General features: G+C 42.1%; 1 protein-coding gene across 5 annotated transcripts in view; it reads left to right on the top strand.

Annotated features, from left to right (window-relative positions):
- LOC115779548 (uncharacterized) overlaps positions 1-25,454 on the top strand; it is a 44,396-nt gene that overhangs the window by 17,308 nt on the left and 1,634 nt on the right. Inside the window, exons 1-6 of one of the 5 annotated variants that reach the window (XM_030728275.1) lie at positions 5,853-5,913; positions 7,044-7,349; positions 8,006-8,098; positions 8,594-8,716; positions 9,272-9,380; positions 24,826-25,206. In XM_030728275.1, the coding sequence (XP_030584135.1) occupies positions 5,877-5,913; positions 7,044-7,349; positions 8,006-8,098; positions 8,594-8,716; positions 9,272-9,357 (645 nt within the window). In that variant the 5' untranslated portion in view covers positions 5,853-5,876 and the 3' untranslated portion in view covers positions 9,358-9,380; positions 24,826-25,206. Of the gene's footprint in view, positions 1-5,852; positions 5,914-7,043; positions 7,350-8,005; positions 8,099-8,593; positions 8,717-9,271; positions 9,381-20,318; positions 20,363-23,354; positions 23,477-24,825; positions 25,207-25,454 lie in introns of those variants that run through there. The other 4 variants (XM_030728283.1, XM_030728293.1, XM_030728311.1 and 1 more) reach the window with 4 other exon arrangements.

Raw genomic sequence — 25,454 nt, 5'->3', positions numbered from 1 at the left:
CAGGGAACTGGAAGAACTATACAGACAATGGAAGTGTTGGGGGAGGAGGGAGCAGAGTTTGGAGAGCCAGCTCCAGCAGGAGGGATGCGCTTTACTTTGTACTGGTTAGAAGTCTAGGAGAGTGGAACTGGAATACCTGAATAAACAGGAAGTGACAGCAGATCAGAGAACTGTTTCTAAGTCCTCGAGAAAATAAACTGGATTGAATTTAGTGATGGTTCTTGATGGTTCTTGATGGTTCTTGATGGTTCTTGGTGACAGTTGCCCTTCACAACAGGACTTGTTACAAGTCAGAACAGTGGGATGCTTTTCTCTTTTAACCAGATGATCTGGCTAATGTTGGGGCCAGAGACCTGGTCTAATCTCCACATTAGTTTATTAGAATAGAAGATGAGGAGCCAAAGTGATTTAATGTCATACAACTTCTGAGGCTGTTACTTATCAAATCACAAAATCACATCAGTGAGTTTTAAAAAGGAAACGTGATTATTACAGAAGCAGCTAAAAATGACAGTTGACTCTAAAATTCAACCGTTTGTATTTTGTTTGATTGTAAAGACAGGAACTTGGAACTAGAAGTCATAAGAAGTGTGTATTTCCTCAAAAGTGAAGACAGGAGAGAGCAGCGGAAACAGCCAATGTCCAAATAAGGTTTATGTCAGGGAAGAGAGACTTTCTCAGAGGAGTGAATGAAATAACCAACAGGAACCTGATGAGGAAGTTGTTCTGATCTGTTGTTTAAATCAAAGTGACTTTGCAGGAGCCTCTTGGTTTAGGTGAAGGGAGCAGTTTGTCTGTATGCACCCACAGAGGAAAAGATGCTAACAGGCTAGACTTGCCTTCACTGACACAACAGCTCAACAAAAATGAGATTACACTCCACGATTGCAAAAATACAACGATGCAAAAAGAGGGCACAGCACATAATCACAGACCCATACCAATCTGCCTACTTCCTCCTCAGGCCCAAACACACAACATGCAGCCTGAGTAAAAGTAGAGCAGACAGCATCATCACACACAGGACTCGATTCTGTAAAAGCTTCTTCCCTGCCACAGTCAGACTGATGGCAGAGTAAAGGACTGTTCACAACCATAATCCACTGTGCAGTGTTTGTCACACAGCTAAAACCTGATGTTCAGCATTGTATTTATTCAAATAGCACTTGTTGGTGCAATATCTGTCTGATCTACAGTGCAGTTTACACTGTGTTGTTTGTAACAGTGTGGAATAACTGCTGTTCAGTATCCATCAATCTTCCAACTTAAGTAACTTTTTATTTTTTTGTATATGTGTGTATATATATTTATGTAAATATTTACTTATTTTATTCTATATATTTTTTATTTTATTATATTTTATTGTATTTTTATTTTACACTCCTACTCGAAAGCTCTGCACAAGATCTCCTGTGGACCCAAACCTTGCGTGTGAGTACAAATGGCAGATAAAGTCTTGGAGTTGAAGCTGATTTGTCACAGTGCAAACAGGATAGTGTACTTGGTCTCAGGGTGACAGCTGTTACTGGATTACTTATTGTTTCTCTTGAGACTCTGACGATTATGGTGCTTTTATTTAACGTTGTTGACACAGATTTATGGATGCACTGGATGCATCAGAGTCAGATACCTTCACCCCCCCCTCAGTAAATGATTGTTCCAACTTCATTTTCTCCAGCCAGCAGACATGCTGGACTCCACAGACAGAAAACATGGATGTAGCTGCTTTTAGATTCTACATTTCTTTAATGTTGCTGTTTTGGCCTCCTCCATCTTCCTTGTGTTACTGTATGGATGAAAAGGTGGAGTGCTATTTTATCAGCTAATGCTAGCGAGCTTGGATAACAGGCTGGATCCATAAACTCCAACACATGAACAGTTTCTGAGTGAAAGACTAATATAATACAAGAATTCCAGTCACCAAATCCGAAACACAAACTTCCGGGATGGTCTGATAATCCATTAAAATGCTCTAAAAGGTACTAACAGCAAAAACACACAAAGACACACTGGCTGATGTGTGTAGGATGTGACCTTACAAAGAATGAAACAGTCCAGGTCTCGATGTGTTTGTCCTGTTTTGATGAGTTAGGCTCATCGTTTGTATTATTAATTCCTCATATTTTGGATGATGTAAACGGAGGTTTCAGTGCATTAGATCAATCTGACATTTAAGTCTCAGCTGAACCATCTGGTGCCTACAGCTGAGGGTGGTTAATGAAACATTTGATGAAACTTTTCTGTTGAACATTTATGCTGAATCATTTTCCTTTCGGGGACAAAGAAACTGCACATAAACTGGTGACACGCCCAGAAGTCCACAGTCTGCCTCACATACAGCCAGAGGTGGCAAAAGTACTGACATTCTGTACTTAAGTAGAAGTACAAGTACTTGTGTTAAAAAATACTTTGGTAAAAGTCGAAGTACTGGTTCAACTTCTTTACTTAAGTAAAAGTAAAAAAGTACAGGCTCTGAAATTTACTCAAAGTAAGAAAGTAAAAGTAGCTCTTTGGAGGACGTTTCTACCTGCTATTTTTGTGTAAAGCTAACTGAACCTTATTATATATTATTGTAATATATAAACTAATACATGAGAACACAAACGTTATTCCATCTAAATTTTAATTCTAATGAATGTACTCAGCTTGAATCACAAACTGTGAAAGGGAATTTAAACACAGCTCTATTCTGTGTCCTCCATAGTAGAGGGTGACTGTGTCTCCACCTAAACACAAACATGAGGATACTCAGGGGTTACAGTGGGATTCAGAAGGTGGAGGAACCCTAAGATCAGCTGTAGTGGCTCTGCATGGGGAGAAGAATCACAGCTTTCTATTGTGAGCTGCAGTAAATGATGTTGGTGTGCAGGCTGTGATCAGCTGACCTGCTGCTGCTGCTGCTCTGAGGTTTACTGCTCTGTGTGGATGAAGTGAACTCACAAAGATGTAACCCAGTATTTCACAGCTATCTGCTGATCTCCATCCCCTACACTGACAGCATACAGGCTGTAGAAATAAGATAAGATAACATAAAACTTTAATAATCCCACGACGGGGAAATTTGTGCATTACAGCAGCTCAATACAGAGAAAAAATGAAAAGGATGAGTAAGAACAAATAACTAAACTAAAAACTAAAATTCAATAGAATAAAATAAAATAGAAATGTTGGATTCAGTGATCTCAGCATCAGCAGCTTTGATTCAAACTCATCTCTGCTGCACTGATGTAACCTGTAACTCTGACCATGAACACAAACACTGTGCTCCAGTCCAACACAGAGCTTTACTGTAAATACAGTACAACAAGATAACCTGTTTATTACGTACTAAACTGCAGTATTTTCATACAAACTTTGAATAACACAAAGTTTGTATGAAAATACTGCAGTTTCATACAAACTTTGAATAACACAAAGTCAGTATACTTCAGTTTATTTTCCAGTCCTTACCTTTAAATCTAACCTCTCTTCTTCCTCTCCTGTCCTCTTTCTCCATCTCTGAGTGAACTTCTCTCTCTTTGCTCTCCCTGAAATACAGCAGCTCTTCTTTTAGCTAGCAGACACACTGTGTGACAAACTGCACACACTTTGTGTGTTTGCTGATATTTGTTGAGCATTTAGAAACGTTGCATTTACCTGCCACACGTTACTCCCTTCATGCTCGCTCCTCTTCAGTAGCGCTAGCTAAGCTGTTTATGTGCCGCAGCGCAACTTACGGACTCGATTATAGCGCTATAAATGATACATTAATTACATGGGTTTGTGTATTTAATCCCTTTGTACCCGATAAGCCCCGATGATGGAGGATACGCAGTACGATTGTCTCTTATATGTTAATATTCCTCCGGCTCAGATCGCTTGATGACTGACGGCGCACTGACCGAAAACGCAAACTTCTCCCTGACGTGTTAAAAAGTAACGAGTCTGTTTTGAAAATGTAAGAAGTAGAAAGTACAGATACTTGTGTAAAAATGTAGGGAGTAAAAGTAAAAAGTACTCAGAAAAATAAATACTCAAGTAAAGTACAGATACCTAAAAAATCTACTTAAGTACAGTAACGAAGTATTTGTACTTCGTTACTTCCCACCTCTGCATACAGCGACTGCATGCGTCCCCAGTTTAATCCAGCCCTCTACTTCCTGCTGCCCCTCTGCTCTCTCTCTTTCCTCGTCCTTTTGCTATAAATAGCTGCATAAAAAATTATGAACTAATGCAGGCTGTGAAAATGAGCTTCTGTTTTTCACTGGGGTGAGACATTCTGAAACATTCACATCAGTCAGACTTTATTTCTTAACAATAGCAAACTGCTCACTCTGTTGTGTTCTTCTTCTTACTTATTATTTGCTGAAGACACAAAGCTCGTGTGGATTTTAGCTTAAAGCTCTGTCACTGAACCTGGAGCCTTGTGCATGTGATGAAAAAACATGGAAATGTTTCTGTGACTGATTCTAATTTAATAAAGTCTTTTTTATAATGCTGTAATTGTACCTAACTGAAGACATCATTAGGCTGTGGTTCACACTGAGCAGCCTGTAATTTTAAATTTTAATTCCATGTCATTAATAATGCAAACTGTAAGACTTAATCATCCCAAACAGTTGACTTCTGCCAAAATTCCTCCCCTATGGAGCTGGAATGAAGGAGGGAACATTACCTGAACTATTGTAGTGCCACACTCTAGCACACTGTAGCACACTGTTACTGTACAGCACTCACTGACAGGTGGAAAGTCCTGTCTGCAGACGTCAGAAGCACAGAGAGAGTCACACGTCACTGCCTGCAAATTTAAAATGACTTTTGAAATGTTTGAGTCAAATCTCCATTTATGAGATTTGCCAATCATTGCATTTCATTTTTACACAGCATCCCAAAAAAGTCTCTAAACAGCAGGTTGACAGGTTGACATGATTTTTATTGCTATACTGCATTATTGTAGCAGCTTGCTTTGTGTACGATGTCCAAGACAAATTTCCCCGTGGTGAAAATAAAGTATATCTGAGTTGAGTTGAGTTGAGGTTGTTGATGAGTGAAGGACAGAATAAGAAGTGATTGGAAATCTTAAAGGGAAGAAAATGTGAAGAGAAATCAGAGTATACAGCATAATTGGCCTTTAGACCAGATCAGCTTGTTTCCTCCACCATCAAGCAACATAAGAGGGGCTCAGAGCAGGCTGGAAAACATCTGGACAACAATTACACACTCTGAAAACCTTGAACTATTCAACATTACTAAAGTTTTTTATAACCACAGATTCTCAGTGTCTGAGGGTAAACTGACTGCTGCTGCTTTAAACTCAGATCGTCCTCTCACTGAGCTCTCACAGTGCTGAGAAAGAGGCTCAGAGGGGACTTATCTTTTTACCTTGTTCTGTCACAGCTGTGTGAAATAGATCCACACCCTCTGACTCTGAGGTCAGATTCTTATTTCTTATTAACCGTTCTTCAGCAACTTCAGGGGGATTTTATTTATGTAATATTTTAGATTTGGGGTTGAACAGAACTCAATGAAAGGGATGAGTTTTCTCATTACTATAAACATGGCAACTGTAACTGTGTGTCACTGTGTGTTACTGTGTGTCACTGCGGTGCCTCAGAAATATTTAAAAGAGATACAGATAAGGCAAAGAACAAGGCTCTCTTACTGGATCTTTCTGTGTCTTTGGTGGAGGTTGGTGGGGCAGAGGGTGTGTGTGTTTTACTTGCCTCTCAAAACCTGTTGGAGAGACAGGAGAGGGGAGGGGACAGAGAGACCGGGGAGGGGAGGGGAGGGGACAGAGAGACCGGGGAGGGGGGGAATAAAAAGGAACTGCAGGCAGAGACTCATTCAGACTCCTCAGTTCACACACAGTCTGAAGAGCTCTGCTGCTCTCTCTACAAATGTCCTGCTCTGCATTCCTCGTGTCTGCTGCTCTGTGTGAGTAACTCACCTTTTCTTCATTACATGTTAGAGAAACTGGTGTTTGGTAAACTTTGACACAGCTTTTAACCAGCTTAGCATATATCCCTCACAGTAGCAGGGTTTATAATTTATAACAGAGTTAACAGGTGAGAAGTAACATGCCGTGTGAGATGGTAAATGCCGGCGTTCTTCCACTGACCTCACACACAGCCTCTGCCGCTAAGAAAACCACAAAGCACATGTAAACTTTCACAGCTTTCAGCCAGCAGAACACATAAGCAGGTTTATTATCAGGCAGCAGCAGTAACACATGAGTGTGTGGGTTTAAAATCAAAGAATGAAAGTATAAAGCAGAGTCAAACAGAAAACCTCAGTTTATTAGATTAGTGGAGAAAAAGCTTCAGTGTGGAGAAGACCTGTACTGTTGTTTTGTTTTAGGGAGTAGATCAAATGAGAGTAATACGTATCAAATCATATCAGTCTCCATGCGTGTCCTCTGATACTTTGTGACAATTTTCATAGTCTGAAAACCAGCAAAGGAATCACGACAGCAGGTGAATTCAGACAGGCTCTGATGACTGCAGAGAAGCACCGACTGGCCCGTCGTGATGCAACACACACTCAGCTGCAGGCAAATAGTCACATATATACAGCTACACACTAATATGCATGGCTCCAGAGTTTTTACACTTATGAATCTCACACTACTAAAGTATGAGAATAGAAAACAACAGATCAATTATCACACATGCAGAAAAACATTTATTGGAGCTGGCTACATTAAAACTATACTCTGGAGTGCTGACAGTGACTTGACTCTATAACTATGCACCCCAAAGGCTTTGACTGAGTTATGAACGCAGTGCGGGGAAGACCGGTGTGTTTGTGTTTCAGTGCAGATTTGTAAAACTACTTAAACATGATGGGGGTTTGATTTGGGCTCTTTTGTTCTGGTTAGTGTTCCCTGAAGCTGCATGCTGTCTCAGTGAACTTGGCTTATTGTACAAGATCCATTAATGGCAGGAAAAATGTGACAACGTGACAAGTGTAGTTGTGTTTCTCCTAAAAGAATTAAAAGCAAAGGGTTTGGAGGTTGAGGAAAAATCAAGGGTTTCATTCTCATTATCCTGCTCTGTCTCTCTCAGGGACAGTTGTTCATGCTGATGGACAGAATTCCCTGACAGGGAATTTTAGAGAGGACATCACCCTGATCACTGGAGCTGCTCAGCTGCACGATGAATATCAGATTATCTGGTCTCATGTTCAAAAGGTCTTAATCAACTATGATAACAGAGAATGGGTAACGAATGCAGCAAACAAGTACCAGCTGGATACAAAGACCGGATCACTCACCATTCGATCCCTCATTGCCAACGACAGCGGACTTTACCAGGTCCAGATCTTCAGTGGGAGCAAGAGGACAGCAAAGACATTTAACCTGAGTGTTGTGGGTGAGTCGCACAATAGACACAATAATCCTACAATGAAAGATGTGCTTTTAATCAGTAACAACCTCTTTCTGCTAATGCAGAAACATTCATTTTAGGAATGTTAAGAAGTGTCATTATGAAGCCACATTAAATGAGTTTAAATACCGGGGGTCAACCGTCCAAAGCAACAGAGAGAAGAAGAAGGAGGGCAGGCAGGGTGGAGTGAGTGGGGTGTGAGTGAGTGGGGTGATGTGTGACAGAAAGAGAGCAGCAAGAAGATGATGGTAGTAGTAATTATGGTCACAAATATCTGACCACAGTGACCCTGTGACGTGCTAAGGGGAAATAGCGTTTCTTTAAGTTTTCTATTTCAATTATTTCAGCACATAATGTTCATGAGACGCTCGGCTGTTTGTTGCCATAATAAAAAAGAGTAAAAAAGAGTAAATGTACTCCAGTTTCAGGTCAAACCGTATTGATTTGTGACTCACAGTGAGTCATTATGAAACCCAATTTGTGTTTCACAGACTTTGATGACAGCATTACTTCAAGCACATTATCATTTTAGGTCTTTGTGGTTATTTTCCAGCACTGTTACACTATAAGGCCGTGCTTTGGGTGTTGCTGAGATATTTGATTTTGCTATAAATTGGTAAAATAAACTCAACTCATTCCAGGAGCACCATCCAAATATCCTCCAACTCCGGCACAAAATCCATCTGCCGATGACGCTTCTCAGACTTCTTCTTCAGCTGATCAGCGTCCAACAGGTGAGCTTTAAGCAGGGGCTCATTTCCTCCACATAAACATGAGCAGGCCTCTCAGATAGTTTTAGTATTGAGAAATAAATTACTGTCTAATTTATCTGTTTAATTTCATTAACTAATAGTTTGTATTTGGGTTTTCCTATTTAAGTTTTTATTATTTAAGATTTTCATTTGCAATTGGTAAATTTATTCAGATTCACGTTAAATTTTTGTGGCTCTTCTTCCCTCTTGTATATTTCAAAAACAATAAAAAAAATTCCAGCACAATAGTAACAGTAACAGTAATGGTTGTCTTTCTTTGCCATCCACACACAATAAATTATGAACCATATAAGGTTGATATTAGTGGTGCTGAGCTGGGTGGTAGGCAGTGGGTGCAGCTGAGGCCTGTGGGCTGACTCTGTGCTTCTTTAGGAACAAGAGTTTCATCTCAGCTCACACTCACATACACATCAGTGATATTTGTTAAAACTGCTTGTTATCATCTGTCTGGTTCAGATCCTGATCCCAACCCACCAACTGGACCTCCACAGCCACTCGGGATCATTGGACTGGTTGGACTCTTTTTGGGTCTTGGTGCCTGCACCGTGCTGGTGATTATAAAGCGTGAGCCAATCAAAGGTCAGTATGAGCCTCAGCGTGTCTGTGTTATGTCTTACACTGAAGTGCAGAGGTGGGCTTACCCCTCTGCTATAAATGAGAGGATGATGGACTTTCTCACTATGTGAGCTGACAGATTCTCAGTCTGTGTCACTAAAGTAAAATAAGTCAGATTTCATCCTGTTTTGAAGGTTGTCCACAGTTTTTTTCCACATAAATACCATGAAATCAACTTCAGTCACCAGTCTAATTTGTTAATGTGAACTTAATGAACCATCCATCAAAGTGGGAGAAATTATGAGTCACGTAGACCATCATCTCCTGTCTCGTATGGTCGTTGTAAGCAGTTTGGATCTGTAGAAACCAGCAGAACAAAAACTCAGAAACATTTAGTTGTGTTTGTCTGCTCAGCGGCTCACTGACTGTGGGTGGACAGGCTCACCCATAAGACAAAGCTTTAACACTACAGGATTAAAGTTTGGACTGAAGTGCATTATTACAAGAAGCTTCTTCTTTCAGCGAGGAGGAGATGTGATGCAGTCACCAGCAGGATGTCATGTTTCCTCCTCTCCACAGGGTTTTTCCGGGGTCGGTTCACACCATGCAAACCAGAAGATCCTGGAAAACTGGAGCAGGAGCAGGAGAGGGATACACTCGTGTGACAGACCGTCCCACATCAAAGAAGGCAAGCTAGCCGAGTAGCTGCTATTTTGGTTAGCTTGCAGTACCTTAGCAGTTGTACCTGTGAAGTCCGTCTAAAGCAAACAGGAATGACCTCATTTCAAACATCAAACCAAAACCCCGACTGACTTCAAGAGTTTCAGAGACCATAACTCAGCCTTTCTTATACTATTATTTAATTTAAAGATGCTGTAAATTGCACATTTCCAAAGACTGCACTGGATTTTTGTTTTTTTGTGCTTTTGTGCTTTTGCTTTGCTTTCATTTGGACAGATGTGGATAAACTTCTATTGTTTTAGTTTTTTTTCATTGAAATAAAGATTGTGATCACAAATATGAGTGAGTATAACTTTAATAACAGAAATCAAACCAGTTCACTTTTACTTTAGTTTTTTATCAAATTGTGGAAGCTTGTAAGCTAATCAGGTTCTTTTATGTACAGTCTGGGGTTTGAAGCCACCGTGCTGATTGTTGTAGATGAAACCAGTGAACCACAGTGATGTTGTTGGGTTAAACAAACACTTGTGTTTGGTGGCTCATCTGTGTGTTACAGCTCTGATTACCAGCAACAGTCTTAGGAAAGGAGAATTATCCAACCTCTCACCTATGACAGCAGGGATAGACTTCACTCCCTGTGGTTAACAGCCTCCATTCTGACAAACTTCTCCTTCAGCCCACCTTGCATCATGAATTGAAGGCTCCTGCCTTGTACTCATACTGGTTCATACTGCTGGCAGGCAAATCAGATTTTGAACTGAGTTTATTAGAAACACCCAGTTTAAAGGTGCTGCTCCTGTCAGAATATCTGTTGTGGTTAGTGAGGGTAAGAATTTAAGGATTTATTTCATTGCTTTTATTTTTAAAAACAGTTGGAAAAGTTATTAAAAATAAAATTTCTTAACAAAAAGTAGCTCTCCAGCTCAGTTCAAAGGAAACGCTACTACAGCCACATGTGAAAGGCAGGGTGTATTCCTGCTATGCATGGCTGGAAAACTGTCAAGCGTGTGATTGATACTGAGGATAAAATGTCTAACATTTCATAACTCAGTCACAAGGAGGTTTGGAGAGGAGACCTCCCTGGAGATCAGTGAGACTGATCTGTCAGTGATATTCTCAAGGTTGGCAGTGGCATCTTTATCCCCACAAAGAAGGGAGAAATAAGTTTTACATATCAGGACATAACAAATGATCATCTACCCATGTCAGCTTTAAATACAACCTCAGATATGAGATCATTGTTCTGTTTTATGACCCAGTTCTGGCCAAGCTTTCCTGTAGATGTGGGACAGACGGCCTCACCTGTGCCTCTAGAATACTTTGGTGTACAGAGGAGTTCAGGTCACTCAGTGACTGCAGGGAGCCCAAATCCTCAGCCCTCCTCCACCGTGCTGCTCTGAGGTGTTTGTGCTGATGTGCTGAGTTTGGTTTCCTCCAAACGTGCTGCAGTGCATTATGGACAAACATCTGTTTCTAATTGTGCTGTCATGAACTTTGACCTTTAACATGCTAACTGAGGCCTGTGGAGTCTGAGATGGAGCTCTTCAGGGTTTTTTTGCAGTTTCTGTGACAATTGGACAGTCTTACCTTGGGGTCAGTTGGCAGGGACATCTGCTCCTGGGAAGCAGCTGTTTGATCAGTGTTTTCCTCTCGTGAATGATCTTTCTCTCTGTAGAAGTTAAACTAACATTTGTAACTTTTCAATTTCAATCCCAAATCTGCTTTGAGCAGGTTACTGTTTAACTTTCAACTTTTGGGTGTGAGCCTGTGTGTGTAATCTTCATACTTTTCATACCCATTCAGCACAATCAGGACACCCACACTCTGCAGGAACAAGTGAATGAATCCCATTGGACGAGTGTAGCAGGAGCGTGGCTGGTGCTGAGCTGGTGTTTCCCTGCAGCGACTGTTTGTCTCATTCCATATCAGAAAATCTCCCATAATGTCTGATCCATCTTTTTAAAGCATTCACTTTGAAAAGCTGGGGTGGCTGTAGCTCAGTATGTAGAGCAGTCACCTACTGATCGGAAGGTCAGCGGTTCGATTCCTGGCTACATACCAATGTTGCTCTCCGACGCAACTGTCGGAGTATGAATGTGTGTGAATGTTAGATAATTAAAGCACTTAGCTTAATTAATCATGGAAGTGCTTGTATGCATGGGTAAATGTAAACATGTTGTGTGAGTGCTTTGAGTGCTCATACTGAGCAGAAAAGCGCTCTATAAGAACTAGTCCATTTACCATATCCTGCAAACAGGCTGAGTTTACAGAGTGCAGCTGCAACTCTCTGATCAGGTCCCATCAAACAAAAAGCTCTGCAGATAATAAATGTCTGCTGTGACTTCAGGAGTCAAGTTCATGAATACTTGAGATTATCGGTCAGCTGAATGTGGCCTCGGTTAATGAGCTGCATTCATATGCATATAAACGTGGGTTTAACCCAGTGACACTGACAGAGCAGTTTCCTGTTCTCTGTCACAGTCAGTGGGTCAGCGCCACTAAAAGATGGATGAAAGTACTTTAATCAGGTTGTGTTTCATTGTGTCACAACACAGGAGACGTGACTGTCATGTTAGCTGCTGCACTGAGAGCATTCAGGAAATATGACATAACATTAATCTGTGGCCATGCTAATGTGAGCTCAGTGGTTTATGTGACAGGCTGTAACTGCAGAGGAAGCTGCTTTCATTCAAACCACATCATTAACTGGATTTGCAGCTTTACTGTTTAAGTGAGTAACTAGTGGGATCAAACACCATCTAACAAGCAGGAGTGTGTCTGTAATGAAGGATAATGCTGCTTTACTGATTCCTCTGAATTGGACTTTGTTTTCTCTGTTCTGGCTTCTTCTGTTTGACAGTTTGTCTCTTTGCTGCAATCATCTTCATCTTGAACCTGAATTTTCTCTGTGAATAGAAAACTGCATCTGAACACTTTAGGACATCTTTAGGACAGAGACAGGATTTTTATCCTGGATGTTGTTGGTTTATATTTGTGCTAATGACCAATCATGATCAGACTTTGCTTGTACGGTGATCACAGAGCAGAATCTAACTGTGGATGTAAAAATGAATAAGGTTAATAGTCCATATAAATTATAAAATATTATGAATGATGATAATGTTGTTTATAACAGGCTCATGCGGTAATATCCTGTGTTAGTGTGGAAATACACTGATGTGAGGAAGAGTGTGTGTATTTAAAGAATCAGATGTAACCTCTGTCTCTGCATATAGGACACATTTTTGCACTAAATGGGACACAGCTGAAGTCTTAGCTATCCTGGTGGCTGACACACGTCATTATACATCATTAGTTCTCAGCAGCTTGGCTCCATGATTTGGCTGTCTGACCTCTGTCATAGAATAGAATAGAATAGAATATCCTTTATTGTCATTGTGCAGTGATGTGACAACGAAATTATGTAAGCAATCTATCTAGTGGCTTAAAAAAAAAAAAAAAAAATAAATAAATAAATAAATAAATAACAGATCAAATAACTAGGTACATACATATGAATACCCTGCCCCACAACCCACCCTTTAAATTACACAACTCTGTTTCCCCCCCGCCCCACACTTGCACTTATTTACACCTTCTAATATTCAGAGCATTATTTAGAAGTGTAATAGCCCAGGGAAAGAAAATGTCTCTGAACCGATTTGTCCGGCTCTTCAGAGCCCGTATCTTCTGCCAGAGGGCAGGAGGTTGAAGAGAGCTTGACTAGGGTGGGATGGATCGCCCAGGATCTTCCTAGCCCTGTTTAACCCTCAGAAGTTTGCCAAGTCATCTAAAGAGGGCAGGGGACAGCCAATTATTTTGTCAGCCGTTTTAACAACACTCTGCAGGGCCTTTCTGTCCCTTGCAGTACAGCCAGCATTTCTATTTCTATTGTGGAGCGATAGAAAGTCTGCAGCAGGTTTACCTCCAGGTGGCATTTTTTTTAATAGTCAGAGGTGCACAAACTGAAAGTTTCAGTTTCAGAGAGGCGAGGCTGAGCTGGATTGGATATGTGCAGAGGAGGGAGGGTGGATGTACTGGACAAAGGATGTAGGAGATGGAGCTGCCAGGCAGGAGGAAAAGAGGAAGACCTCAGAGGAGGTTCAAGCCTGGGTGAGATGGAGGCAGATGATCTGCTGTGATAAGGGCTCGTGGAGTTCCCTTCAGAGAAAAGCTGCTGGACTGTAAAGATTGAGACAGATTTTGATGATAACTGTGTGAGAATGACTCTGTAACAGCAGGCTGTGTGTGAGTGATTGATATTCATCAAACTCAAATGCAGGCAGAAACTGAAGTGTCTGAATTCATGGTCCAGCCGTGGATTGTGGATTATAGGAGGCGGCAGTGCAGGTTAAAATACAAGTGGAATCACTGTGACACTTTTTGCTGTTTAGAGAGCTGCTTCTTTCCTTCCTGCTCTTCTTTCTCAGACTTTTATGTTTGTGGTGCGTCTAATTAGGCCGTCACTGTGGACAGAAAACAAACCGCTAATTGAAAACCTTTGGACCGTAGAAACCCATGATTGAACACCAGTGAGTAAATTTGTAGAATTACATTCTGAACTACATGAGGTAAAGTCTGTGGAGCCTGAAAAAAGCGGCAGGACTGCTTTAAGTTTCTTTAGAACTGAAGAAGCTTTTTGGATGAGAAACGTCTTCAGGGAACTTAAAGAAGTCCAGTCGCCTTTTTTCAAGCTCCAGAGATACTATGACCTGGATGACTGAGAATCTACACAGAGAGTATAACATGATGAGCTGCTGTACTGTAACTTTGCTGTGAATTATCCTGAGTCTCCATGTTTATCGTAGCAACACCTGTTCCTACAACAGAGGAAAACAAAGTGGGAAAAGTAACTGAGTCTCTCTGAACGCAGCAACCTGTGGCCTCGCCCTGCATGGTGACTCACAAAGTCACTTCAGCTGTGTGTGTGTGTGTGTGTGTGTGTGTGTGTGTGTGTGTGTGTGTGTGTGTGTGTGTGTGTGTGTGTGTGTGTGTGTGTGGCATAAAGCAATACTGGACCATGTGCAGTATCAAGGTGTAACAGCACATAATGTATTTAACATTTTATAACTTCCTTTTGTCTCTGTTGTTTTCTTTCTTGTTTATTATTTATTTATTTATTCATTTGCTTGTTTATTTCTGTTGTGCTTCTCTGCGTGCCTATAATGTGAAAGTGCTACTGGAACTTTAATTTCATAAAATCGTAAAAAACATCTGATAAAACTTTAAATCATGTAAACGGCCAGTTGGTTCTCTTTGTACTGAGAACGTTTAAGCCATCAGGAAAACTGTTTGTCACAAGAACGTGTGATTGAAATGTTTGCAAAGTTTAGTTTAAAGCACCATTATCAATAAAACACTATGAAAGGTTTCTTTGTTTTGCTGCTGCAAAATAATTGCATCCTTTTTTACAGGCAGCAGTCAGTCACACATGTTTTCCTGTTCTTTTGACTCAGTTTTTGCATCACTGTGCATCCACACAGGTCATTATTTAGTCTACGTGACTGCAAACTCAACAGAAATCTTTTGATTCTTTTTCAACATGTCTAACTTAGTACGACTGATGTTAGGCCCATCTAAGAGTGGCTCAGACTAACATGAACAGCCTCTTCCCTAAGAGGCCTCACATGTGTCCCAGGCAACTGCAACAGCTTGTTAGAGTTAATATGCTGTACGTTGAATTTATTTAAACCTTCAACAATTTAATCTCTTAGTTCTTGGTTTAGAAAGTCCATGAACTGCTGTTGCTAACATGTAAGATTTTAGCATGGGTGTAAGATCAGGGTCACACAGCCTAATGTAAGAGTTGTCTTTGTGATGATGAGGTGGTGGTGGTGGTGTGTGGCTGCTGTGTAGAAAGCTACAAACTGTATCCTTCTGGAAACATAAACCAACACTTACAAACATGTTTTCATATCTTCAGAAAGTTACCACATGATCTTGGGCCTGTGACCCGACGCCATCAGTTGTGGACTTTCAGTTTCTGTGATTTTGTGGCTGATTCTTAGTTTAGTGCAGTGTTTGAGTTCATTCTCTGTTCTCCAAGTCCTCTATTGGGTCCTGCTGTGGCCTCCATACAGCTGCAACCATGACAGCTTTAGACTGACCGGCCTGAAGAGAGAAAGTTTGCTTCAGATCTCCATCCACACATTTTCTATAATGTCATGTCTCTCTCACTTTATTTTTATTTTCCTTTCATCATTGCTTAACATTTTTCTGCTTATGGTACTTAGAGGCATGTAAGACAGGCACATGTTTGGGTGGTGTTGATTGGTGCCCCGCCCTCAGCCACTGCCTGTGTGTTAGTAAGGAGTAGTGCTGTGTGGAAATCCCCATAATGTCACTTCCAGTTTTTGACACACTATCACTTGGTCACGTCCTCTGATCAGGTTACAAACAGACACCTTATCAGGATTCATTTTCCACATTAGCCTCTCAGCCTGAAGTTTCTTTAGGAATGAAGTTCATATCAGACACTGGAGATCATCAGTCCAGTGAACCTCAGTTAACCATCTGTCTGATAGCAGCTGTGTGAGAGCTGACCAGTGCAGAGTGAACCCAGTGATAGTGCAGAAACTGCTCTTCTTAAAGGTTGCAGATGAGACAAACAGCTGCAGGCTGCATTTGTCACTCATCAGCTGTGTTTAAACAAACTCACACAGTTATGAACACAATGGTTTGGCAAGCAGGTGAAAGTGATTTCTCCCATTAATTTCTAGCTTTGTTCCTCTAAATAACCAATTCATTATTAACAGCTCACTGGGCCATCAGTCTAACCAAAGTCCTGCAGCGGTGGAAAAAGAGGAAAACCACAGCAGGATGTTTCTCACTGTGTTCTCACGTTTTCTCTCTGATTCTCTGCTGCAGACATAGACGTGCCTTCAGGGCTTTTCATGGGAAAACTTCACGGCTGCTTGGCTGAACATTGTTTGAAGTTTGAAGTTTTAACTCAGAAACATGATCCTAAAAGAAAACACGTTTAAAAATACATATTTTCAGTTTTATTTGAGTAGTTTATGTCAGTAATTCAGGTTGTAAGCCTTGACGTCACAGACTGCAGTCTTGCAAAAACCAACATGTTTGTAATAAAATGCCTGGGTCTGAGCTAATGTGACAGTAACACACTGTGGTTTAACCACAGGAAAGGCTGCTGCCTCATTTCTTTTGCTCAACCCCCCCCCCCCCCCCCCCCCCAGTCCCAGGCAACACTGAGAATACAGAAGACCTCATAATAAAGAAAAGTATTATTTCTATGAAAAAGTTTCAGAACATGTGAAAGGTGACTAATAATTAATTTAAGTACAACTGAATGGACACAGGCAAGTTTTTAACTGTCTGCAGATTTGCATTGTTGTTGTGATAACAAACACTGCTGTTTGTGTAACCAGCTCTCCCTCCACTTGCAGTGTCCTGTCACAGCAGAGCTTACTGTGTAAATCATTTCCACTTAATTCAGTTTTATTTACAGATTTTATAACTGCTAAAGAGCGTTTTCACCAACACTCCACACTAAACACACCAGCACCTCTGCCTCACACAAACAGCCCAGTACTTCATTTCCTGTTCAAAAGCACATTTTCTTAACTCAATAAAAACTCTGCATGTCACAATGAAACAAAGATTTTTCTGCAAACACTGACTCTGTTCAAACACAGCAAACCTGCTTCAGTATCCAATCATTCTTTCCAAACACCAGCACAGATCCTGTTCAAGAGGAACAACCAATCAATCAGTCACAGTTCAGCAGCTGATGGCGTTACAGAAACTATTAATATTCTCCAGGTAAACAACAGGCATAACAGCTTCTCAAATTTGTGCATTTTGGCAACATACTGTGTACACACTGAGTGATGTTTACATACTGTGTGGAATGTAGGAGTCTGCAACAATCTTGAAGTAAAGGTTTTGTTTCAGGATGGACATAAAATTGTTTCCTAACTAAAAAAAATTAGCCTTGACCCCATATGTCTAAAAATAGACAGACACACTGAAATGTCTCTGCAGCAGCATCCATCACATCCAGGAGGACATTTGGTCATGTGGCTGATGATTGTACACCAACCATCTCCAGGATGAAAAAAAATTCCTCAGTGCTTGAGAAAAGGGACATCATCCTTTGATGGGCTGCAAACCAGTTTGTGATGGTATGAGGATGGTGGAGTGCTACACTGTCTCATGGAGTCACAAATGTCCTCATGTTTCCGTCCACCTGCTCCTGTTCTGCTTCTGGCACCAGTTGTTGGTAGAGTTCATCCAAAAACAAAAGCAGGAGCTCAGTGTTAGAGGGACCAATGTGGCATCTGTGAAGGACCAAACCAGCTCACATTGTGATATTCGCTCCTCTCAGACTCGATGCATGAATGGTGGCTCTTCTCCCACTGATATCTCCACCCCACCAATGTGTTCTGGTTAAATTCTGCCTCGTCCACATAAATGAGTTCAGGTCTGAACAGCTTCCAGCTCCATGAATCTCTAAAAGAAATCAAACACAGTACATGAACACACTTTCAGTCTGTCCTACTGTATGCACTGTTTCCATGCAGGGTGGCATGGTAGAAGTTCACTATATTACATAGGATAGATACATACCTGGACATATTGGTGCTGGGGTCCCTGAACCCTTTCACTGCTCCTTTCAAAGGAGCTGTGTACAACTGTTTCATTCAAACTCTGCAGTCAGTCAGAGTGTAGGCAATGTTGTCAGGATAATGTGAATCACAATGTCCACAATGGCGTGCTCCTTCTTCTCTCAGGAGTTTTCCCTTCCCCCACAGGGTGGAAGACTTTGCTTTCTTTAAAGGAACAAAAATACAACATGTATTAGCAGTGGGACTGGTGGCCTACAGTTACTGCATGATATATAGCATCACTAGGAATATACTTGTAAACTGTACTGTTAGCTGTTAGGTTGCTGAAAAAGATAATGGAAGCAACAGGCCGTCTGAGGTTAGTTAGGCTGCACTCTTTCACAGCCTCTCTGACAGACCATGGTTTATCACACGGTCTATGATGGAGGCTCTAAGTTCATCAGTGGTAGTTCTTCCCCTTCACCACCACACATTCTTTACTCCTCTCCTCATGTTTGGGATTTTCCTTTCCTCTCCCCCTCCCTCTGCTCCCGTGCCCACACCAACTCTTTCCTAACAAGCCCCCTTTTTATGGGTCACTGACAGCACCTGGCTGTGTCTCCAAATGGGATTGGAATCAGTTATCTCTGATCTGTTACTGCGTTTTGTTTCAATGAGCTGTATGTTCAAAAATAATTTGCTCTTTAGCATTTGTAAATAGGACAAGAAAGATGCAGGATTTTGTTATCCGTGTATGGTAAATGGACTCATTCTTATAAAGCACTTTTTTACTCTGCCTGAGCGCTCAAAGAGCTTACACAACATGTTTACATTTACCCCATTCACACAAGCACTTCCATGATTAACTAATGTAAGCTAAGAGCTTTATTATCTAACATTCACACTCCAACACTTGCGTGAGAGAGCAACTTTGGGTTCAGTATCTTGCCCACGGATACTTTGGCATGCAGCCCGGAATCGAACCGCCAACGTTCCAATCAGTAGGCGACCTGCTCTACCTCCTGAGCTAAAGCCACTCGGTTAATGGGGCCTTGCTTAATGGGCTGCATACGAGGTGATCAGTGCAGATTAACTTGGATTTAACCCAGTGACACCGACAGAGCAGTCAGTGGGTCAGCACCACTAGAAGACAAGAGCTTGTGAACGGTGACTCATATTTAATTTAAGTAACTTTCAGCAGCTGAATAAACTGACACTGGTTTAACTGTCTACACTGTAAAAATGATAACTGTTGATTCCAATAAAGTTTTAAAAAAATTTTGATTCAAAAAAAAAGTTTTGCCACTGGCAACAAGCTAAAACTTGTCAGTCCCACAAACCTCACACTATAATATCCACTCGTCCATTTTCCTTTGCAGAGACCCACCTCTCACCCTTTGCCCTGTCATAGGGCGAGATGCAGGATACACCCTGGACAGACAACCATTCACACCTGTGGGCTAGAAACACCAATTAAGCTAATCCCACTAACTGCATGTTTCAGACTGGGAGGAAAACCCTCAAACACACGGAGAACATGCAAACTTCAAACACGAAGGGGGATTTAAACCTAGGACCCTCTTGCTGTGAGAGAACAGTGCTAACCACTGTGCTGCCCCCAGCCTATAATATAACAGGTTTTTAGTTGTCCAGAAGACTAAAGAAGACTAACCTTCTCTTGAGGAAATCATGTAGATGATGGCCATCATGCATGTGCACCTTCTTGAGAAGTGCCCAGTGTAGTGTGTGTGTGTGTTGGTACAAATTCAGTAGTTTAATCTTGTCTTTGCTGTTGCAAAAACATCCGAACCCTCTGACTCTAAGGTCAGATTTGGATTTCTCTTTAACCTCATGGCAGCAACTTGAGGTGGGACAATAGCAGTTGTACTGTAGTTTGTGGTTGGTGGGATGTGGCAGGTGGGGATCCAGTGCAGCTGTATATGTGTTTTATTTGTGGAGAGGCTGCTGAGATGCAGCTGCTGGCTCCGAGGTTTGCTGCTCTTTTGTGGATTCTTGCTTTGCAACCCCAAAAAGTGTGAACATGGCATTTTCTTCTAGGTACTGAAGAGAATCATCACCGCTTTAAATCAGAACAAAATACAAATTTCACAAGCATATAAATAAGAACAGAAACAAGAAAATAGCAACAAATATAAATAAATTTAAATAACAACAAAAATAAAATAATACAGGCCTACAGGTCCACGTTCTGGCTTACACACACACACACACACACACACACGCACACACACTCAAGCTTTCTTTTTTTTCACCAAAGGCTAAGGGGAGGAAATGGGCGGGTGTATTGTTTGCTTAAAGTCCTGCACTGTTTAGACAAACTTCAGTCTTTGCTGCTGCTCTGAGGAGGAACCTGCTGCTGCTACAATGTCTTTTAGGATATTCTGCGTGTGTGCTGCGCTCTGTGAGTCAAGCTTCTCTTTATTAAACTTTAGCTTTGATGTTTTTTTAAAGAAGGTAGTAGCTTGTAAACCTTCACATAGCTGGAAAATTCCAGTTTTGTTCACACAGCAGTGACAGTCTGTTTGATGTTAACAGGCTGGATTCACTTTCTCAAACACAATAACTTTATTTTATTTAGGTGTGTCAAACAAATTAATTAAGTTTTTGAAGGTTGGTAGATTACAAAGGGGCAGAGGTGTCCCTTCATAAAGTGGAGTATACTGAGTCAGGGGTGTGTGCAGGACAAAAGAGGATTATTCTAGAAGCATCATTCATCACTCTGTCTGATATGATCCAGCAGAGGCACCTGAGTGTGGACATATGCTGTTGTCACTTTCCAGGCAGGAAAGGCATCTGTTATCAGTCACAGTGAGGTGATGAAACACTTAAACGTCACAAATAAACAACAACAAAAAGACTATTTGCATGTTTACAGAGTGATAACAGAACAGAGGGGAGCTGTGGGTGTGCCATGAAAATGTTTGTCATTACATAAACTGCAGCTTATAACACTGAGCCAACACAACAGTATCATGTTAGGGTGAGAAAAATACACGTGTAAGTGACTTATATTCATCAAAGTCAGCTGTGCAGACAGAGGCTCGTTTGTGTGACTGTGGCCCAGCAGAGTGTTTCTACTCAGAAACAATAAGCTACTCTTACTGATTGTGATCTTATCAGATGAGAAACCCTCAAATCCATTACGGCACACGTGAAACAACATTCATGGGAGTTATCTGTTAAAAACTGTACTCTGCCTCTCTCACATAATTCTGTGGAATCTGTTGGAGACAAACAGAGGTATGGATGCTTGTTTAATGTTTGCAAGTAGTCATTTAACTGCAGGTTACAGTTGGCTGCACTCAGATTATTAATGCAGTGTGAGGAGGAGCAGAGCGCCTCAGGGTCGATTCATCACCCTAACAAACAGAAAAGGAGGAGAAGAAGGGACAGTGTTAGTGTCCTGTAACACTGAACATACAGTAATGTCTTTACTTCTTTGGGAAGATTACTGGACTGGATTTATATATAGACCAGATAACAATAATAAGATAATGTGGCTACAGACAGAGAAAGGTTTAATTACAGTGTTTCAGGGGGAACTCTGAGTATCAGTGCTAATAGGCTGTGTATGAATGCAGGATCGTGAGGATTATTTTTTTTTTTTTTTTTTTTTTTTTTTTTTTTTTTTAAGCCTGTCATGTCTGGTAGATCTTGCAAGCAGAACTGTGATCTGAATGCGTTGTTGTGCCAAACATATTTGCTATTTCAAGATGAGCTCTATAGGTTCACAATAGGCTCTTCTTGTTGATGTTTTAACCCTTTATTTTATTTATCTGAGTTATTTTTCCACATACTATGTAACAGCCAGAGCTGACAGGCTGAAGAAGAGGAAAATAAAGAGAAGAAAAAGGGAGAGAGAAAGGGAGCAAAAAAAAAAAAGGGAAAGAGCACAGGTCTATTAATCAGATACTTCATCACTTTAACATATAAAAAAATACTATCAATACTTGCAAAAATAAATTTGTGTGTGAAAAACAAAACTAACAAAGCATGTTACGCACACCAACAATTTTGTTGAGTTGTGATTGAGTGGGCGTTTGTGTCTGTGTCATGTTTGTGTCTGTGTCATGGAACGTACTTACCAATGAGGGCAAAACGCTGCAGCTCCACCCATCAGAAGCCAGAGGCAGGTACGGAGAGCCCCCGGAACCCCAGGCCACCAGCAGCCCACCAAGAGCCAGGAAGACCCCCGGCCACTCAGTCCAAAGACAACCGCACACCTACCCCAGCAGACGGGAGAGGGTGGTCTCAGACGGAGCCCCCCCAGTCGAGGAGCGAGGGCTCCAGGGAACCCAAGGCGATGAGAAGCCAGCCCCCCCCCCAGCGGCCAGCCCCCTGCACTGGCCGGCGGCAGGGCTCCCGGGCCCACGGCACCCAAGGACCACCCGACCCTCCACAGAGCCCCCCCCCACGCCGAAGAAGCCAACGCAGCCCCGCACCGCACCCCCAAGGGGGGCAGGCCAGCACCCACGCCAGAACACCCAGCCCCACCCAGGAACCCCGAGGCACCCCCATCCCAGGGGGGTAGGGGGGAGGAGGCAACCAGCAAGGAGCGGCCAGGAGGCAAGGCACAAGGCCCAGACCCAGGTCCAGCCATACATACAAACACACCCAGACACCCGTGTACACATTTATACACAGATACTCATACATGCCCATACATACTTACCCACACACAGATATGCCATACATACACATTCACTCACCCACCCATACTCACGGAGACGGTGACAAATACACAAAGACACACATTCATCCATAGCTACCCACCCTCTGAAGGCGGGGCAAGTGGAAACGCAAGAAATCGGGGTGTAAGATGACCCATCCACCCCTCCTCCTCCCCAACTTGTAGGTCTATGTGTTAATGTTTGTGAGTGAATGAGGTGTATAGGGTGCAGTTAAAATTGAGGGGACAGTTATGCCACAAGCGCCAACTGTTGGTCGTCAGCGCTTGCCCACACTGCCCCCCCAAAACCCTCCATGTCTAAAGTGCAAATAAAATTTGGAGACAGACAGTGACGAGGATCCGAGTGGGGCCACCTCAGCGGCCCATCTCATCAACCTCTGAGTAACATGCCTGCCCCAAAGGTCCTATGTGTATCAGGTTGTAAGTGTGTATGTGTTGTGAGTTATAATGACTAAAGTGCAATTAAAACGGAGAGGCAAGTGGTGGTGCAGCTCTCCACATGGCCTCTCCATCCTACATCTGTGAGTGATGTGTATTCTGTGTGTGTGTGTGTGTGTGTTTGTGTATGGGGAGGGGGAGGGGGGGGGGGGGGGGGGGCATATGACCAGGAAGAATCCTGGAAGAAGAGAGCCAGCTGTCCGCTGGCTCAATAGGCACCCCGACCTCCCACACCCCAGCACAGGGCAGGGGGAGGTGAGCCCGGGGCCGCGGTGACAGCATCCCGGAGCACTGCAGCACCCGAGGTTGGCGCCCTCGCCCCCACCGCAGAGGGCGGCCCGTGAGGATTATTAAATGTCATTGAGGTTTCAGCGTTCAGCCTGAAAAGTGAGTGAATCATCACTTCTGGCTTCACATTTGATTCTTTGCCTTCTTTAAACCAACAGGACGTGAGCTCACACAAACACACCTGTTCTTCTCTGTTGCTGTTTAAACAGAAGCTGCTGAGCTGTAATCTTTCACAAAGCTCAAACCACAGGAACAGATTATTAAACATAAACTCACACAGTTGGTTTTGGGCAGTTCATTAAATCAGATGATGTGAGCTTCAGTGCAGTGAAGACATGTGGCTGTTTCAGGACAGAGCAGCGAGAGATTATTACTGATCAAACCATCAGTCTCACTTCCCACAGTTGAGAGTGTTTCATATCCATCGTCTATTACTTTGCAGTTATGAAATTGTTCAGTGGTTATTAATGAACCACCCACATCACTCGCTCAGTGTTTACACAGCAGAGATTAACTGTGTGCAGAATGAAAAGCATTTATTAGTCTATAGATTACAGTTATATATTTCTTGTGTACAACAATGAGATGATTCTTCTCAGCAGAAATATTGCAGCTGGGGAGTTTGGCTAACTCTTCTATAATGGACCTCAGGATTACAGTGTTCAGCAGATGTTGTGTGAAAGTTTTGACTTTTATGATACATTTTTATCTCTTTTACTTCCTTTAAAGAAAAGCTGCTGAACTTTAAAACAATCAGACTTACAACAATCAGCAAAGGTGTGTGAGATGTTGGAGAGACGAGTGCACCTCTGGCAGCCCATGAACAGTAAACTTTTTCCAGTAGTTGTTTATTGCCTGTATTCATGATTCATATTCCCTGTAGCTGAACAACTCCTAATTATCTGTACTGGCAGTCTCAAAGTGTTGAATATGCAGAGTTGGGAGCAGCGCTGTACTTTTATTAGTGCAGATTTGTACATCGTTATGTAGACATGATCCTGGTTTCCTTTCAGGCTTTTTTTGGTTTGTGGCAGTCGAGCAGGAACACAAAGGAATCACAGAGAGGAATTTTGACTCAATGAAGCTGTGGAATGTTTAACCTTGATAAAAATTAGAAATGTTCCCTCCATCCCACACACCCTGCATCTGCAAAGCCACCGGCATTGTGGAAACTCCTGAGCTCTCCTCACACAGGCTCTCCACTCTCCTGCCGTCTGGCACTAATCAGGACTTCAGGGGCAGACTGGAAAACTTTTGTTTTCTTTAAGCCATCAGACAGCTCAGTACTCAGGGATACTCTGACTCAGACACCCCCACCCCTGTCCCGACACAGACATAGAGAAGAGAAGTCAGGGATCAGAGTTAAGAGTCTTTTGTAGATTCTGGTTTGTGTTCACTGAGACAGGCAGAGGTGAGCTTTATTCTCTTTTGCTCTTTCTCTCTCATAGTGGTCGTCTCTCATGGACACAGTGAAGTTAAACCAGTGGTGGGGAAGGTTGGAGGAGACGTTTGCCTGGTGATTGGAGCCACTGAAGTAAACGGGGACTCTCACATCGTCTGGTCTCGTGGTCCAGGGGACAAAGTCATCATCAACTGTGACAGAGGAACATGGCTGATTAAAGCTTCAGAAAAGTTCCAGCTGGATGCAAACGGCTCACTCATGATTCGATCCCTCACTGCCAACGACAGCGGGCTCTACTGGGGCCAGATCTTCAGTAACCTTTGGTCATCTCAAAAATTTAACCTGACTGTTGTAGGTGACCACTGGGATAAGCTCCAGCCCCCCCACAGCCCTGAGCTGGAGGAGAGGAAGAAGATGGAGGATGTGGGTGAGTATAAAGGACATAATAATCCTCATTCCTTGGTTTGCCTCTGCATTGGAAATGTGAGCCTGTGATAGTGAAGGGCTCAGGTTAACAGGGGTTTTTATGAGTTATTATTTTTAGCCTAATATGCTTACAGCTGTATATTAACTCAGCCAAACTCATCTAATTTAATTCAACACATAACATGACATACAGACTTGTAAAGCTTGACTGTTTCAGCCAAGGATCACTCAAAGTAATGCAAACATAAC

The sequence above is a fragment of the Archocentrus centrarchus genome, chromosome 1, assembly GCF_007364275.1.
Source record: "Archocentrus centrarchus isolate MPI-CPG fArcCen1 chromosome 1, fArcCen1, whole genome shotgun sequence".
Classification (NCBI taxonomy): domain Eukaryota; kingdom Metazoa; phylum Chordata; class Actinopteri; order Cichliformes; family Cichlidae; genus Archocentrus; species Archocentrus centrarchus.
Note: the sequence above shows the minus strand (reverse complement) of the source record. Positions and strands in the feature narration are given on the sequence as shown.